The 17,146-nt window shown below is 43.0% G+C and overlaps 1 protein-coding gene across 15 annotated transcripts in view; it reads right to left on the reverse strand.

Annotated features, from left to right (window-relative positions):
* CFAP20DC (CFAP20 domain containing) overlaps positions 1-17,146 on the reverse strand; it is a 268,470-nt gene that overhangs the window by 183,652 nt on the left and 67,672 nt on the right. Inside the window, exon 1 of one of the 15 annotated variants that reach the window (XM_053297350.1) lies at positions 9,671-9,708. The exons of the other annotated variants lie outside the window; for them this stretch is intronic. Coding sequence (XP_053153325.1) covers positions 9,671-9,672 — 2 coding nt within the window. The 5' untranslated portion in view covers positions 9,673-9,708. Of the gene's footprint in view, positions 1-9,670; positions 9,709-17,146 lie in introns of those variants that run through there. 15 annotated transcript variants of the gene reach the window in all.

The raw sequence follows: 17,146 nt of genomic DNA on the forward strand, positions 1-17,146 counted from the left end.
CTTCACTAGTTTACAGCTTGCAGATTGTCCATCCTCACAGTACAGGCAGATTTTGTTATCCACCGATCCATCATCGGCAGTTTTGCGTATCCGCTGTTGGGTGAATAACATCTGACCTTGGCATTCACAGGGGAAAATGGCACACCAAGGGTTAAGACTTGCATATCCATAGGTCGGGGGATGGCTGGAAATGACCTTGGAGGTCATTTCTGACCTCCATTTTAAGAAGCTGAGCCATTTTGTCCAATGCTCAAGGACCGTGATTGTTCATGATCTTGGGGGGCATTGCGCGGTTGAGGGGGGCATTGCTGGGCACAAGGAGACCCTGTGGAGCACGGTACAGTGATTACTTTGTTACACTGATTTTCTGCCTTTTTTAAAAAATGCAGAAACCTAACACCCTGTTTTCCATAGGCACAATGCCTCGTTACTCGCTGTAGTAGGTGAGGAACAGAACCCCCATGAGTAACGAGGTATTTCTAAATCCCTCTGAGAGCATTCCTGATTTACATAATGGAAACAGCAAACTGGGGGTGGGGGGAGAGATGATATTTACAGTTGATTTAAAATATGTATTTGCTACACTCAAGGTGTCATGCATTTTAATATAATTTGATGTAACTAAAGGACACCAGGGCTATTTTCTTTTTTAAACATGAGTGCAGGGGCCCAATCTGGGTTGGGACCGTGCTAGGAGGAGGAGCTGTAATGCCGCTCCTGTTGTAGCTTTAATCCTGATCCCCTTCTACCTTGCAGATGCTGGGTTAAAAAGCTTCAACTGACACCAATGGCCCACAATTTGCAATCAGACTCACTGCTGCAGGAGGTAAAGCCCAAAGGAGGTGAAATACAGCATGTACCGCTTACATTCAGTAGCATCATTATTCATACAGAGCTCCAGTGCTCAAGGACTACCCTGATCTTCTACGATCCAAAGTATGCTTCATGTACACAGAAGAATCCTCATATATTTGCAAAATGTTTCCAGACACACCACAGAGGGTGGGGGAAGGAGAAAGAAAGAAAACAAGAAGTCCCTACACACAAAAAGTTGCATATGTTCATTTACTGGGGGCGGAGGAGTGGGGGCAGGGTTAGATTACACCAACATCAACCAAGATTCAATAGGACTAGATTGCCCTATACCTAGATTGCCCTATATCTTGGAATCTGAACAATACTGAGAGTCATAAAACTATGCTCTGAAAACATTCATGAAAGCCATTCTAATACCTATTTATTTGGATTTAAGCTATTTACTAAATTCACTTTTATGGAAATGATGATTTGTTTTATCCAAGCTTTGAGAATCAGTGCCAGCTGATTTAGGAACCTGTAATTCTACAAAACAGCTTTTAATTTCTTCAGTATAGACAAGGCCCTATAATGAGTATAAATGTGCACAATGTTCAGTTAATGAATCTCTTCCAAAACCAGCTTATTTATATCCAAGAATGTGGTTTTTATGCTTCTAATTAATTTTGCTGGCTTCTCTTTAGTTTATTGGCAGCTATCCATTCCATTTTGTTCTTCTATCCATAAGGTTACCTGTTGGAAAAGGACAATCTGTCTCTTCAAGACTGTGCCTGACACAAACTTTAGTTGGTTATAATACTTCTCCCATGCTAGTTTAAGAATCTACCCCACTGCTTTTGTGAAGCAGTTCAAGACATTATGTGAAAGTCTTGAACTACGATTCTTAATATCACCGCGAAGCTGTTGCTATAGCAGGAAGCTGGTTATTTTTTAAATCACAAAGTTTTAAGGCTACATGGAGATAAAATCTGTAAAACACTTTGTACCACAGAAATTATGCACAGAAATCCCCTATCCCTCCAAAATTGTTTTGAAATGCTGTGCTAGTTGGTGCTAGGTAGCAAATAATTCACTTTTATCTCTTTAATATAGGCTTTATCTCTTTCTGTCATTTGTTCACCAGCATTGAACAGGCTAATTTTACAGTTGGACATCTGGTCATAAAATAATTTCATCAGTATTGTCAAATACTGGCTAAATACAAGTGAAGCATTTATTCTATTAGGGCAACAAAATGATACTGATGAATTGTGCTTTTCTTTTCTGCTGACCAGCTTTTTCATGATTTTTTTAGCCTACTTTCCAGTAGGCTTATAAGATCACCCGACATTCTGTGTGTGTGCCCATGTGTCCCCTGCCCCCATCAATTTCACAACACCTGGACTGAGATGAACCAAATCGGGTACAGTTGTAGAGACACACAGGGACACTCAACAGTGTAGTTTGTGATGATGCCATCCACCTCGATCCAAAATGGCAGACACGTAAACTTTTGAGGCACAAGTGGGCTAACCTGTGAACCACTTAACCAATTTGAACCAAATTTACTACAGCTGAAGGGACACATAGGGATGCCCAAATGGCGTGGTGACTGCTGATGTCATCCACTTCAATTCAAGATGGCAGCCGTGTGAACATCTGAGGCGCAAGCAGGCTAATTTTTGGACTGTCTAACCAATTTAAACCAAATTGTGTACAGTTACAGTGAATGACACAACAGGGACACCTCAACGGCATAGTTTGTGATGATGTCATCCACCCTGATTCAAGATGGCGGACGCATAAACTTTGGAGGTGCAAGTGGGCTAACTTGTAAACCGCTTAACCGATTTGAACCAAATTTGCTACAGCCGTAGGGACACATAGGGATGCCCAAATGGGATACTGTGTGATGATGTCATCCACTCCAATTCAAGACGGCAGCCACATGAACATCTGAGGTGCAAGCGGGCTAATTTGTGGACTGTCTAACCGATTTAAACCAAATTGTGTACAGTTGCAGTGAGTGACACACAGGGACACCTCAACAGCATGGTTTGTGATGATGTCACCCACACCGATTCCAGATGGTGGATGCATAAATTTGTGAGGCACAAGTGGGCTAACTTGTGAACCGCTTAACTGATTTGAACCAAATTTGCTACAGCTGTAGGGACACATAGAGACACCTCAACGGCATAGATTGTGACAATGTCCTCCAACCCAATTCAAGATGGTGGACAAGTAAACATTTGAGGCGCAAGTGGGCTCACTTATGAACTACTTAACCATTTTGAACCAAATTTGCTACAGCTGTAGGGACACACAGGGACACCTCAACAGTATAGATTGTGACAATGTCATCCAACCCAATTTAAGATTGGGTTGGATGACAACCCAAGTTGTCATTAAGTTTTAGAGGCTCATAAATATTGCTGAAGACACGCCGGCAGCATGGCTGGCAGCCTGCCTGTAGGAAGCCACTGAAGCCGGCCGCCAAAGGGGGCCGGCCTTTGCAGGTGGGACTGAGGGCTGGGGGATGGTTGTTCCGTGGGTGGGTGGATTTTTGGGTCAAAGTGCTGTTTTTATTGCCCTGAGTTGGGCCAAGCCTAGTTGATGAGATGTGTTTGGGCTCTCTTGAGGGGGATGATGCAGGGGGTGCGCCTGGTAGCCTTGGGGCAGCTATTGTAGTGGTGGGGAATAGAAGAATTGGCGCTGGCAGAACAGCTGGCCATTACAAGGGAAGAGAAATTAGTAATCTAGTAACTATTTCTACTTCCAACTGTTCTGACAACTCTCAGGCCTTGGGGAGCAGCACCAACTACCCACAGAGCCGGATCTTGCTCCTTTGTAATGCCAGGTCCGTTCAAAATAAGACCGAAATTGTTCATGATTTGATCATGGATAAGGGAGCTGACCTGGCATGTATAGCTGAGACCTGGTTGGGGGAGGCGAGTGGTCCATTGTGGGCTCAGCTTCTCCCTCCCGGTTACTCTGTTGTGGAGCAGGTTAGGGGAAGTGGGTGGGGGGTGGAGTGGCTGTGGTCCACAAAAACACTATCTCCCTTACCAGGGCCCCTGTGAGACAGTTGACTTATATTGAGTGTGTATTTCTGAGGCTGGGAACTAGAGATAGATTGGGGATTCTGTTGGTGTACTGCTCACCTCGCTGCCCAACTGACTCCCTAACTGAGCTGACGGAGCTGGTCGTGGAGTTGGTGTTGGAGTCTCCCAGGCTCTTGGTCGTGGGGGACTTCAATATCCACTTTGGCTTGTCTGGTGCGGCTCAGGAGTTCATAGCGGCCATGACAACTATGGGCCTATCCCAATTAAGGCCACACACTGGATTTGGTCTTCTGTTCAGATCAGGTGGGTGTTCCGTGGGTGGGGGATCCGGTGATTACCCCATTGTCATGGACGGACCACTACCTGGTTAAGGTTGGTATCACGGTCACAATCCACTCCTGCAGGGGTGATGGACCTATTAGGATGGTCTGCCCCAAAAGGCTGCTGGACCCAGCAGGTTTCCAAAAGGCCTTGGAGGGTTTCGATGTTGGTGCGGCCTGTGATTCTGTCGATGCCCTGGTGGGAACCTGGAATAGAAAACTCACCAGGGCAGTAGATATTATTGCTTCTAAGCGTCCCTCCAGGCCTGCTTCTAAGATGGCTCCCTAGTACATGGAGGAGTTGCGGGGTGAAGCGGCTTGGTAGGCGACTGGAATACAAGTGGAGGAGAACTCAGCTGGAATCTGACAGGATGCGGCATAGAACCCATTTGAAGACCTACGCAATGGCAGTGCGCGCAGCAAAAAAGCGTTTTTGGTTGGCGCGCATTGCATCTACAGGTTCACATACAGCAGAGTTATCCCGGGTGGTGAGGAGTATAATTTCTGCTCCTTATGCCTCAAATCAGCTCCCGGAGATACTCTGCTGTGACGCCTTTAGTGGGTTCTTTGCGGATAGAATCTCATGTATTCAGGCCTACTTGGACTCCACTATTTCTGCAGGGTCTGTGAGGGAGGTATCCTGCGATCCCTCTTGCAGTGTTAGGTTGGATCAGTTTCAATCTGTGACTCCTGCTGACATGGACAAGCTGCTTGGAGCAGTACGGCCTACCACTTGTTCTCTGGATCTTTGCCCAACCTGGCTGCTTCGATCTAGTGGAGAGATTGTTGGAGATGGCCTAGTTAATATCATAAATGCATCGCTGAGGGAGGGTAGGGTGCCCCCCCCGTTTGAAGGAGGCAATAGTTACACCGCTTCTTAAGAAGCCTTCCCTGGATCCCTCAGCGATCGATAGTTATAGGCCAATCTCCAATCTCCCCTGGCTGGGCAAGGTAATCGAGAGGGTGGTGGCTAACCAGCTCCAGGCAGTTTTGGAGGAAACTGATTATCTAGACCCATTTCAAACTGGCTTTAGAACGGGCTATGGGGTTGAGTCAGCCTTGGTCGGCCTGATGGATGACCTTTACCGGGGAATCAACAAAGAGAATGTGACTCTGTTGGTCCTCTTAGATCTCTCGGTGGCGTTCGATACCATCGACCATGGTATCCTTCTGGGTCGCTTGGGGGAGTTGGGAATAGGGGGCACTGTTCTGCAGTGGTTCCGTTCCTATGTCTCGGGTAGATCTCAGATGGTGGAGCTTGGTGACAGTCACTCCTCAAAGCAGGAGCTGTTATATGGAGTCCCTCAGGGCTCCATTCTGTCACCAATGCTTTTCAATATCTACATGAAACTGCTGGGTGAGGTCATCAGGAGATTTGGTGCTGGGTGTTATCAGTATTCTGATGACACTCAAATCTACTTCTCCCTTTCATCTTCAGGAAATGGCACTCATTCTCTAAATGCCTGCCTACAGGCAGTAATGGGCTGGATGAGGGTGAGCAAATTGAAGCTGAATCCAAGCAAGACGGAGGTGCTCATTGTGGGGGCTCAGAATCTCAGGAGTGAGTTAGATCTTCCTGTGCTGGATGGGGTTACACTCTCCCAGAAGGAGCAGGTGTGCAGCTTGGGAGTCCTCCTGGACCCAGGCCTTACCCTGGTTTCTCAGGTGGAGGCCATGGCCAGGAGTGCTTTCTATCAGCTTCGGCTGATTCGACAGCTGCGCCCATTCCTTGAGGAGGATGACCTCAAAACAGTGGTGCAACAGCTGGTAACCTATTGCAATGCGCTCTACGTGGGGCTGCCTTTGTATGTAGTTCAGAAACTTCAACTAGTTCAGAATGCGGCAGCCAGATTGGTCTCTGGGGCAACCCTGAGAGACCATATTACACCTGTTCTGAAACAATTGCACTGGCTGCCGATATGTTTCCGGGCAAAATACAAAGTGCTGGTTATTACCTTTGAAGCCCTGAACAGCTTAGGCCCAAGTTACCTTAGAGAGCACCTTCTTCTGTGTGATCCCCACCGCATATTAAGGTCATCTGAGGAGGTTCATTTCCAGTTACCACCAGCTCGTCTGGTGGCGACTCATAGGCGGGCCTTCTCTATAGCTGCTCCGGGGCTGTGGAATGCACTCCCTGCGGAAATCCGGAATTTGAATTCTCTATTAGCCTTCAGGAGAGCCCTTAAAACGTATTTGTTTGGCCCGGCTTTCCAGGGTTTTTTAATCTGTTTTAATATTCTAACCCCATTTTGGGGCTTTTAATCACTGTAATTGTTTAATGGTTGTTTTTAAATTGTTAATTGTTGTTATATTGTTTTTAATTGTTTGAGCTCTTTATTGTTTTAGTGGTTTGTTTTAATTGTAAACTGCCCTGAGCCATTTTGGAAGGGCGGTATATCTATCTATCAAATAAATAAATAAATAAATAAGAAAGATGGCAGACACGTAAATGTTTAAGGCGCAAGTGCACTAACTTGTGGACAATGTAACTTATTTGAACCAAATTTGCTACAGCTGCATGGACACATAGAGATGTCCCAATGGTGTAGTTTGTGATATGTCATCCACCTTGATCCAAGATGGTGAACTTTTGAGGCACAAGTGCACTGGTGTGCAGTCCTAATTTTGAAACAAATATCAGCATTATTTTATTAAAATCTGACCAACTTTCTTTGTCATAGTACTCTATGGTAGCTCACAACATAAAAACTAGATGCATATTTAAAAAAACAAAGCATACCCACGAAAAGGAGAAACAGAACAAGGGAATGGTGCTAATCTAGACAGAAAAGAGAAAGAAAGGGATAAATTGAAAATAGATGGAGAGAATGCAAAAAGAAATAGTGCAGACCTAGGATTGAGATGTGATGTAAAGCTATATTTGAAAGTTCACAAATGGATAAGGAGATACAAGGAGATGAATTTCCATTTGGAACCTACAGTTGCAGAAGATCAGGATTGCCTCAAAATAGAGGTGACAGAACCAAATACTTTTCACACTCCAAGTATAGTTATTTAATGGCAAATAAATATGTTAGTATAGCAACAAAACAGCCAATAGTGGCTGTGAACTGCTCTATTGAAGCAGACCCCCTAATTGCTTGTTGATTGCATTCTTCTACTTCCTTTAGGATTGCTGAAAAATTATTCTCATCCAAGTTTGTCATCATTTCTCTTTGTGTTCTAGCCCTCCTCTATGCATAGTTAAGATCATGAGCGTTTAGAATTGTACAGGAAATGGAGATATTATTTTAAAAATCACAACACAAGAATGTCATGGCACCTTAGAGACTAACTAATTCATTGTGGCAAGAGCCTTCACAGGCTAGAGCCCAATTTGTCAGGTGTATGAAGAGGATTGGAAGATAACAGACAGAAGAGAGAAATAAAAATATTCTTATTTTTTGATATGAACAACTCCACTAAACCCTAACCCTAAACTAGTACAAACCAATTTCTTATAGACCAAAGCCTAGAGTTCCACTCTATGAATGCCAACTAGGAGTTTAGTGAGGCATTGTTCCAGCACTACTATGTTTCTACTGATTTTCTACAGTGTGCCAGGCACTATTCAAAGCTAGGATCTTAAAAGCTAAAGCCAGAAATGGTATAGCAATCCAATTCCAGTTTCCTTCATAAAAATACTTAGCATGTACACAGTGCTTTAGAGTATTCAAAGAGCCTTCATCAGCAGTGCTTATAACAATCTTGTAAGGTTACTATGCTTCAGTAGTGGCTCTTCTGTGTGGGCAGGAGTAGCAGCACACATACACCCAAGTTAAATGGGGCAGAAGTTGGAGCTTCTTTATGTCCAAATCTGTGCAACCACAGTTTCAAACCAAAAATGACCTATGGTTTGGCTCGCCAAACTCCAGTTTGAACCGAACCACTACATCAGATCCTGGACGCCACCATAACCACTGTTTCGTGCCGATTTTCAAACTGCAATCATAGAGAAGGCGGCGCAGACCCACCCAGGAGTGCAGCCGGTCCATGGCTGCGACGCTTCTTGCTTGCCACCTCTCAGAACAGCAGCCCCACCCCTCCTGTCATCTATCCAGCTATGGAGTTGCTGGGCAACAGAGCTGCCGTGACATCTCATCCCAAGCCTGTTAGCCTGTTGAGCTGCAAAGTCACACAGGAGCATTCCCTCTTCCCAAACAGTGCCCCCCAATATCCCCACCCACCCCAAAATTATGCTTTCGTGGAACTATTTAGGTGCAGGGCTTCTTGCCTGAAGAAGAGCTCACATGGCATTTAAAGAGATTTAAATGCCCTTTTCATACTGAGGGCAGGCAGAGAGCTCCGAAAATGCATAACCTCAAGCATTAATCATGCTGGGCCCTCCACCTTCAAGATTGTGGCTAATCACGGCCACCCCACTGATATGCTGACACTTTATTAATTATTATTATTATATATGAGATTTCCATACCACCCTTCCAAAAATGGCTCAGGGAGATTTACACAGCGAAATAATAAATAAATAAGATGGACTTTGCCCAGAGTCTGGCTGTGGAGCTTGCTGGGATTGGCCTAAGCAGCCAAGGAGCAGGGAAGGGCTCCCTCCTCCTAGAACTGGAAGTTGGTGGCCGGTGGCAGGAAGGACATCTGCAGTGCAATTTCAAGTTTCAAACTGAAACCGCAGGTTTGCCAACTTCCATTTTGTGTTACGCCTGAATTTGGACATACAGTCCCTATGCCCATATTATTATTAGGAACATTAACATCACCCTCACATTACAGATCTGGGACTGAGAGAAGAGTATTTTGCCATCTAGTGAAATTGTAGAGGAGATAGGCTTTGAATTTGAGGCTCATAGCATTATTCGTCACTACTCTATGTCAAAACTCCCCCTATGTCACAGCAGCACAACTTTGGCCCTTCTGCAAATGATGGCTTCCAACTCCCTCATCTCTGTCTATTGGCCACTGTGGCTGGAAATGATGGGAGTTGTAGTCCGATAGCAGCTGGAGGAGAAAATTTATGCTGTTACGCCCTATTATGTTCTCTATAATTTGCTGAAAACAGCCTTCAAATAGCACCCTATCCGCATCAAATAAGAATACTGCGGGCACATGGCAATGGTCTGGCAAAGCCAGAGCATTTTCTTTTACAAAACTGTGTTATGGGCACTGCCAAATGTGCATTCCCCTGGAAATAGCTGACACGTAAATGGGCTGGACATGTGTTTTGAGTCCAGTTGTACACAGTGTAAACTCTGGAGTCAGAAAACTAGCCTAGGATGGGCAACCATGACATCCTAAATGTGAGGAGCCAGACAAGGCTCCCAGAATTCCCTAAAAAGCCCTGGCTCTCTGCAAGGCCTTTTTTGGCCCTTCTGTTCTTAGAAACCTCTCTCTCTCTCTATATATATATAATTTTTGCTTCCTATCAGATGTCCCCTAAAACCTCTCGGTGGGTGTTTCACTCATACCTTCACTAAGAGCTTCACTGATACTTACATTAATACCTTCACTCTTACTTACATCCATACATACACCTTCCTTCTGCTTTCTGGGGTGCAAGATCTTGGGCTTGTATCCAAAGTCTACCTTTTATTGGATTAAGGAAGGGAAAACAATATGGATGTACAGAATGGTTCACAGTCAGAACATTCCGAGCACAAACCAGGCCATTTTGAGTGTTCTGAGCTCGGAACAGAACTTCATTCAAATGAGCTCAGAACCCCATTCCGAGTCAGAACACCGGAAATGTTTCAAGCACCATTTTGGACTCCAAAATGGCATTCTTCTGACCTCTGTACACACAAAGCAGCCATCTGTGCGGTCAGCACCACCACGCAAATGGCTGCCATGCGTGCACATAGGCCAGAAGAGTGCCATTTTGGAATTAAAAATGGTGTTCGGAACATTTCTAGTGTTCTAAGCTCATTCTGTCAGAACAACCAGCTCGACCTGTTGTTCTGATGGAATGATCTGGGCATCTGCATTCCATTCTGAGCTTGGAACAGAACGCAAATGTATTTCTGTGCACATCCTTAGAAAGCAGTTAGTTAACTGTTGGTTAGACTCAAAGTTTCCTGCCTGCCTCCATTTTATTCACCTAACATCCTTAACTAGCTGCCAGGAGCAATCGCCTCTAGTCTATTTGCAAACAATCTCCTAAAGTCTCACTGAAATGCTAGCATTTAATTATTCTGTGTATTTACATGATCTTGCCATGGGTAAAATTATAAGCAGGGAGACAGAATGATGATTTCCCCCCTCTAGAAACAAAGCCATTTCTCTCTGACTTTCCCCATTATATTTACCTGAATTTGCGTGGTTTTCTGTGTCAAGTTAGTCTTGATCTGGAAACATGAACAAGACTGATTTACTTTGAGTGCCCAAATTACATTGGATTGGGCATTGTGTTACCCACTATCTCCCATGGTTTGTTTTCTTTGTTGAGCCTTGTGTTAAGGGTCTGTGTTTTATGCCTGTGTTTTTGCACTGCCTGCATTTTTCTTGCTGTTTTTGGAGTTTTTCTCTAAGTCTGTCATGTTTGTACTTTTGGCTTCAGTTAGATACTGCATACCTGCCAATATATCCTTATTATTTCCATTCACCTGCATTGGAAGATAGGGACATGTTGGCAGGTACGAGATAGCATTTTATTTGTTAAACTCCTTCCTCCCCTCTCTTTCCTTTTCCCCTTCCTTAGGTTTAGGGTAAAGAATGTATGTTTAAGGAATACTGGGGAATTAACTGTTATTACAAGAATTGGTTTTCTTTACTTCATTTGAATAATCACACCCCAAGTAAAGTGACAAGCAGAAAGGCTGACTAACAGCCTTTTCCCCTTCACAAATGTAGCCGTCTTCCTGAGTAAGTTCAGCTCTCTGAGATGAGTTTAACTGGCCCTCAGCTCTGCAGGCCCAGAGTGGACTTGTTTATTTTTGGGACCTGCTCTCTCTTTCAGATTTGCTTTAGTCTGTACTCTGTTGCCTTTCTTGTGTTTTTCAAATGCCTGGTTTTACTCCTAAAGTTTTCCTCAACATCAGTTAGGATATTTCATTTGGTTAACCCCTTCCTACCCTAGTTTCCCATTCCCTCTTCTTTAGTTTTAAGGTATTATACTCCTACTCCATATGTTGTTTTTGATCCGTCGAGTCAGTGTCAACTCCTGGTGCCCACAGAACCGTGTGGTTGTCTTTAGTAGAATACAGGAGGGGTTCACCATTGCCATCTCCTGCGCAGTATGAGATGATGCCTTTCAGTGTCTTCCTATATCGCTGCTGCCCGATATAGGTGTTTCCCATAGTCTGGGAAACATACCAGTGGGGATTCGAACCAGCAACCTCTTGCTCCCTAGGCAAGTTACTTCCCCACTGTGCCATTAGGTGGTTAATCCATATGTAGTACACATTAAGTCATTTAACATATAAAAGCATAATCTCTAGCATAGGTTATGTGTTAAGGCCAGAACATGCATTTCCATCTTACATGTTTTATGACATATGGAAACATCCTGTGTGTTTAGATGATTAGAGACTCACTTTGTATTCAGTAAAATTTATTGTTAATGAGATTCAAAATCTGTGGACTCCACATTACTCCTGCGTGAAAGAGCTACACTGGCTGTCAATAAGTTTCCAGGCAAAATACAAGATGCTGGTTATTACAAAATACAAGATGCTATAAAGCCCTAAACAGTTTAGGCCCTGGATTTTTAAGAGGTCTTCTTCGCCATGAACCCTATTGCCTGTTGAGATCTTCTGGAGAGGTACGTCTATGGGTGCCACCGCTTCGTCTAGTGGCTACCCGGGGATGGGCCTTCTCCGTTGCTGACCCTGGGCTTTGGAATGCACTCCCTGTTGAGATAAGTGCCTCCCCATCTCTGGCAACTTTTTAAAAGGCACTGAAAACATATTTGTTCACTCAGGCTTTTAGCTAGTTTTATAGTTTTAATACTTTTAACACTGGGTTTTACTGTAAATGTTAAGGATTTTGATGTTTAGATGATTTTAATTGTAAACTGTCTAGAGACTCATGTTTTGGTGGTATACAAATATGTCAAATAAATAAATAAGAATACAAATATGTCAAATAAATAAACAAACAACATTTGAAAGGACACCCAGAGCCACATGGAGTAGCACTGGGAGTTGGAAATGGTCCACAGACTGTCAGCTGGCCAACCCTGACATAAAACATACAGCAACCACTGAAGTTAACTATAGCCACTGAGCTTCAGATGACTCCTCCCCTGGAATGTCTTGAATGATCAAACACAATTGGTCCATTGTACTGCCCCATAAAATAATCACCAGACAAAAGTCAGTCATGGATCTGTAGCAAGGTCATTCTCAAGACTGATACCATCAGGGCTGGGGAGGGCTGGCAGGGAGTCAGGACACAACCTGCCTCCCCACACAAAGGCAGGTTCCCCAGCCTGCAGCACCATGCACCCACATGATTGGTACAGTGGAGATATCTTCAGCAGGGATCTGGAGAAGGAACTCCTCCAGTATCCCACAATGCATTGTGTAGGCAGCGGAGAGGCTGCCCGCATCAATGCAGCAGCTTCCCACTTTCTGGACACTATAGGCAACACTCAATGGTCAAGACTGAGCCAGGCTGCCAAGAGCTGCTGCAAACAGTCCCGATCACGCACACAATGTGGGATGTCCTCCTCCCCCCACCTTGGTCAAAACCAAGGTAAAAATATAGGTTAGCCTTGTTATAGAACAGCAAGATAGGAGCAGGTCCCATGGCTCCACATGAGCCTCTCTACCCTGGTTTCCCCGCTCCTACCCTGCTTTGGCAAGTTGTGAGAATGATCTTAATGTCTCTTCCTCTGTCCCGTCCCCCCCCGCCCCACTTCATTTTGATCTTTCTGATCCACACATACACACATCCAGGACATCACGTTTTATGACAAAATCTTTTTTTGTGGGTTTTAAAAACATGATTTAATAACCAAAGAATGTACAAGTCAAAAACAGATAGAAAACATACCTTGAGAAAATATCTGAAAAGTTAATGAGAACATTTCACAACTGCTTCTCTATGCAAGAATGTCTTCATTACAGAAAGACAAACATGCATTTAATTGGGTACAGAAGTTGCATTTACTGTTTGTTTCGGCAGACAAAGACTTCCAGAAGCTGAGTGGGCTTGGGGTCGTGGGCTGCTGTTCTAAGCATGCAATTACAATTTTCACCCTTTCCAAATGGTGATCGCTTGTGTAATTACATGTCCAAATTGAGTTCACACATTTGCAAATATCATTTACTGCAATTTCTTTTCCAAGCCCTCTTTTTACAGATCTTCATGTTCCACCCCTACGCACCAAAGCACTGACAAACAGTCTTGATTGCAGTTTTGTTTTCATGTCACTTGGTGCTAAAATGACAGGGTGGAGAATAGCAGAAATAAAATGGCACCAATGAGATAGCCAATAAACTGCAAATCGTTACACTGTCCCAGAAGTGGTCCAACATAGCCTCTCTCTTTGTGAGCATTCTGTCACCATTTAACCCTCTCCTCCCCTATCCTTGCTATTACTTTATCACTATCTTTTTCCCCCTTTGTCTTAATACTGTCCATTTTACACTGATTTTAAGATTTCTTAGCATGGATGATATCACTCCATCTTAGGAAAAGAACCTTACATGTTGACAGCGCTAAACAAATGGTTAAACAGCAGTAGTAATCAGTCCTGCTTATTAGTGGCACACATATGAACCACTGTAGTAATCTGCTTAAGAGGTCCCCCATGAGTTAATTAAGATAACATCCTTCACAAGGTAGATTCACAGTAGGGATAATCACAAGTAATTTGTGACAAGACTGCTCATGCCAGTGCTAGCCTGTCAGCTAATTTAATTGACAACTTAGGGCAGAACACAAGGTGAGGAGCCAAGTTACCTCTCCTTTCCTTTATACTCACTTGCCAACACCAGTATGTACAGTCATGAGTGGTCGAAGCTGAGAACCATGGACTAGAAGGATCTCTTTCTTGGGAGGAAGAGAGAACCTAAAGGAGAGCACAGCTTCAAGGAACTACAAGGTTCCTCTCCCTTTGAATTTTAGCTATGAAGGGTTAGTCTGGGCCTCTAGGTTGCAAACTGTCTACTTCTGCTTGGTGCCTACTGTCTCTGATTTTTTTTAATACTTTGTGAATACAATGTCAAAAGGGAATCTAAAAATGACACAGGATACATGAGAAAATGAAGTCAGACAACATTCAGCACATCCCAATGAATCAACTGAGTATTATCTTAAGGAACATACCATAAGCCTTAGAGTTTACTGATATGGAAGAAAACAACTGAACATATCTCAGTTCCTTACCATTTATCTTTGAAAATTAATGGGAAAGAGGTAAGGTTTTAGAAATGTAGAGAAGGGCAAACTTTAAAAGCATGAGGTTGATGAAGGAGAAGAACATTCAGTAAATTCTAGACAAAGTAGTAAGTTTTAATATTTAGCAAGATATTAAATTTTAAGAGATTATTAATTGTAAACCACCCAGAGATGCAAGTTTTGGGCAGTATAGAAATATGATTGATAAATAAATAAATAAATAAATAAATAAATAACTTTAAGAGTTAGATGGCAAATGGGCCCAATATAGATTTGGAAAATAGAAAGATAGATAGATAGATAGATAAGGTTTCCTCATTTTTATAGTAATAATAGGCAGATAAGGAAAGCTAAAACTGCACATCTCCAGTATTCCCTTAAGTCAAGACACCAATATTCTACATACAAACACCAAAAATAGTTTGTAAAATTTCTCTCAACATACCAACTTGTATTTTAATGTCAGAGAAAGGATACATTGGGTGTTCTGGAATCCAATGGATGCCAGGACAGGGATCATGGGAACAGCCACTGTTGTCAAAGTTTCTGACAAATTTCTCACATTCTAGATTCAAGTGTGAATCCTCCAAATGCCCAGTCAGCCACTTCCCCAGCATATAATTAACCAAAATCAGGTCAAGAGAACAGAATTTAATGAAGTTTATTCGTATTTTGCATACCACTCACAATATGATGATGATGGATGATGATGATGATTGGTAGGTTATTTCTTACAATAAAAGGCAACACATGAAAAGTTACAACACTGCATAAGTTATAAATCAGTAAGGCAGATGCTTATGCTACCTAAAAGAGAGGTAAAACCTTAATATTTATACGACTGATATTTATATACAGCTTTTCAACAAAACTTCCCAAAGAGGTCTATGTAGATATAAATAAATAAAATAGCTTAATAGCCAAGACAAGAAAAGAATCAAGATGATAATGGCAAAACAGATAAGATAAAAATACAGAGGTTGAACCTAAATAACAGGAACATATGAAGCTGCCATATACTGAGTCAGACCACTGGTCTATCTAGCTCAGTATTGTCTTCACAGACTGGCAGCGGCTTCTCCAAGGTTGCAGGCAGGAATCTCTCTCAGCCATATCTTGGAGATGCCAGGGAGATGCCATCCTTTGAGGGGAATCTCTTACAGTGCTCACACTTCTAGTCTCCCATTCATATGCAACCAGGCCAGACCCTGCTTAGCTAAGGAGACAAGTCATGCTTGCTACCACAAGACCAGCTCTCCTCTCCTCAGTAAGGAAAAGGCTTACATTGTAGAGTTTGCCTCAACTGGCCTGATTGAGGTAGATGTACCTCAGGTTCCATTACAGACTACAGGTTCCATTATAGACAGATAGCCCTGGGAACTACTCCCTAGAATGGCTACTGGACTAGTATTTTCATTCATTCATTCATTCGATTTCTATACCGCCCTTCCAAAAAGGGCTCAGGGCGGTTTACACAGAAAAATAATAAATAAATAAGATGGATCCCTGTCCCCAAAGGGCTCACAATCTAAAAAGAAACATAAGATAGACAGCAGCAAGTCACTGGAGGTACTGTGCGGGGGGTGGATAGGGCCAGTTGCTCTCCCCCTGCTCAATAAAGAGAATCACTACATTAAAAGGTGTCTCTTTGCCAAGTTAACAGGGGTGACTTTTGTTCCTACTCAATATTACTTTTTACCTACTTTTAGATTAATTAGTCACAGAATTGAGCTTTGCTGACATATCAAAATCTTTGTATAAGTGAAGTTTCTAATAGCTAGAGGAATTTTGAAGTTCTTTAGTGAATGATGATTTCCCCCCCTTCAGATCTATTTCTGAGAGCCAGCTCTTAACTCTCATGCAACAGTATTTAAAGTCCTCCAAAGTGGCTGTTTGCTCAAAGTAACACTCTTCAGGCTCTACGGGCACTAAATGGAATTGGAGCACTCTTCTTTTGTTCCAATAACAGGCTCTGCAGTCCCTATGATGATAGAGTTCCCCCTCGCCCTCAAAGGAATGTTTGATAGAAGGAGATACATCCCAGAAACTTGACAAGAGGCTAGAGGTTAGCCTCAGGAACTGAAAGAGGTTAGAGGTTATTGAAATATCAGGAATAATTTTCTTAACATCATAATTGACAGTTAAATAAATGGCATAGAGTTAAAATGGTTAAAGTCCCCACATTAGGTGTCAACATATGAGATGTCCTCTTCTGACTACTGGCCCACCTAGAACCAGTTTAGATTGTCAATTCTTTTGAGACAGGAAACCACCTTATTTCTTTTTCTATGTAAACTACTTTGGGAAATTTTTGTTGAAAAGCAATATATACATATTAGTATTGAAGCAGTAGTTACCAGTTGAAATAAGGTCAGTATTGACTGGAAGTGGCTTTCAACAGTTTCAGAAAGGCATATTTCCCAGCCCTACCTGTAGATGTCAGTGACTGAACTTTGGATCTTCTGCCCATAAAGCACACACCCTGCTACTGAGTTATAGCCTCTTCTTAAAAAGAGAATACATGCCTCTGCTCAAGAAGAAGGTGGGGCAGCTGTGAAGTCTGAATATAATGTCTTGCAGTTGATGGGCAGTCTAGGGAGGGTGGAGGCAACGCAGCTGACGGGCAGAGTATGAAAGTACTCTCCCACAGCC

This window comes from Hemicordylus capensis, chromosome 2 (genome assembly GCF_027244095.1).
Source record: "Hemicordylus capensis ecotype Gifberg chromosome 2, rHemCap1.1.pri, whole genome shotgun sequence".
Classification (NCBI taxonomy): Eukaryota; Metazoa; Chordata; class Lepidosauria; order Squamata; family Cordylidae; genus Hemicordylus; species Hemicordylus capensis.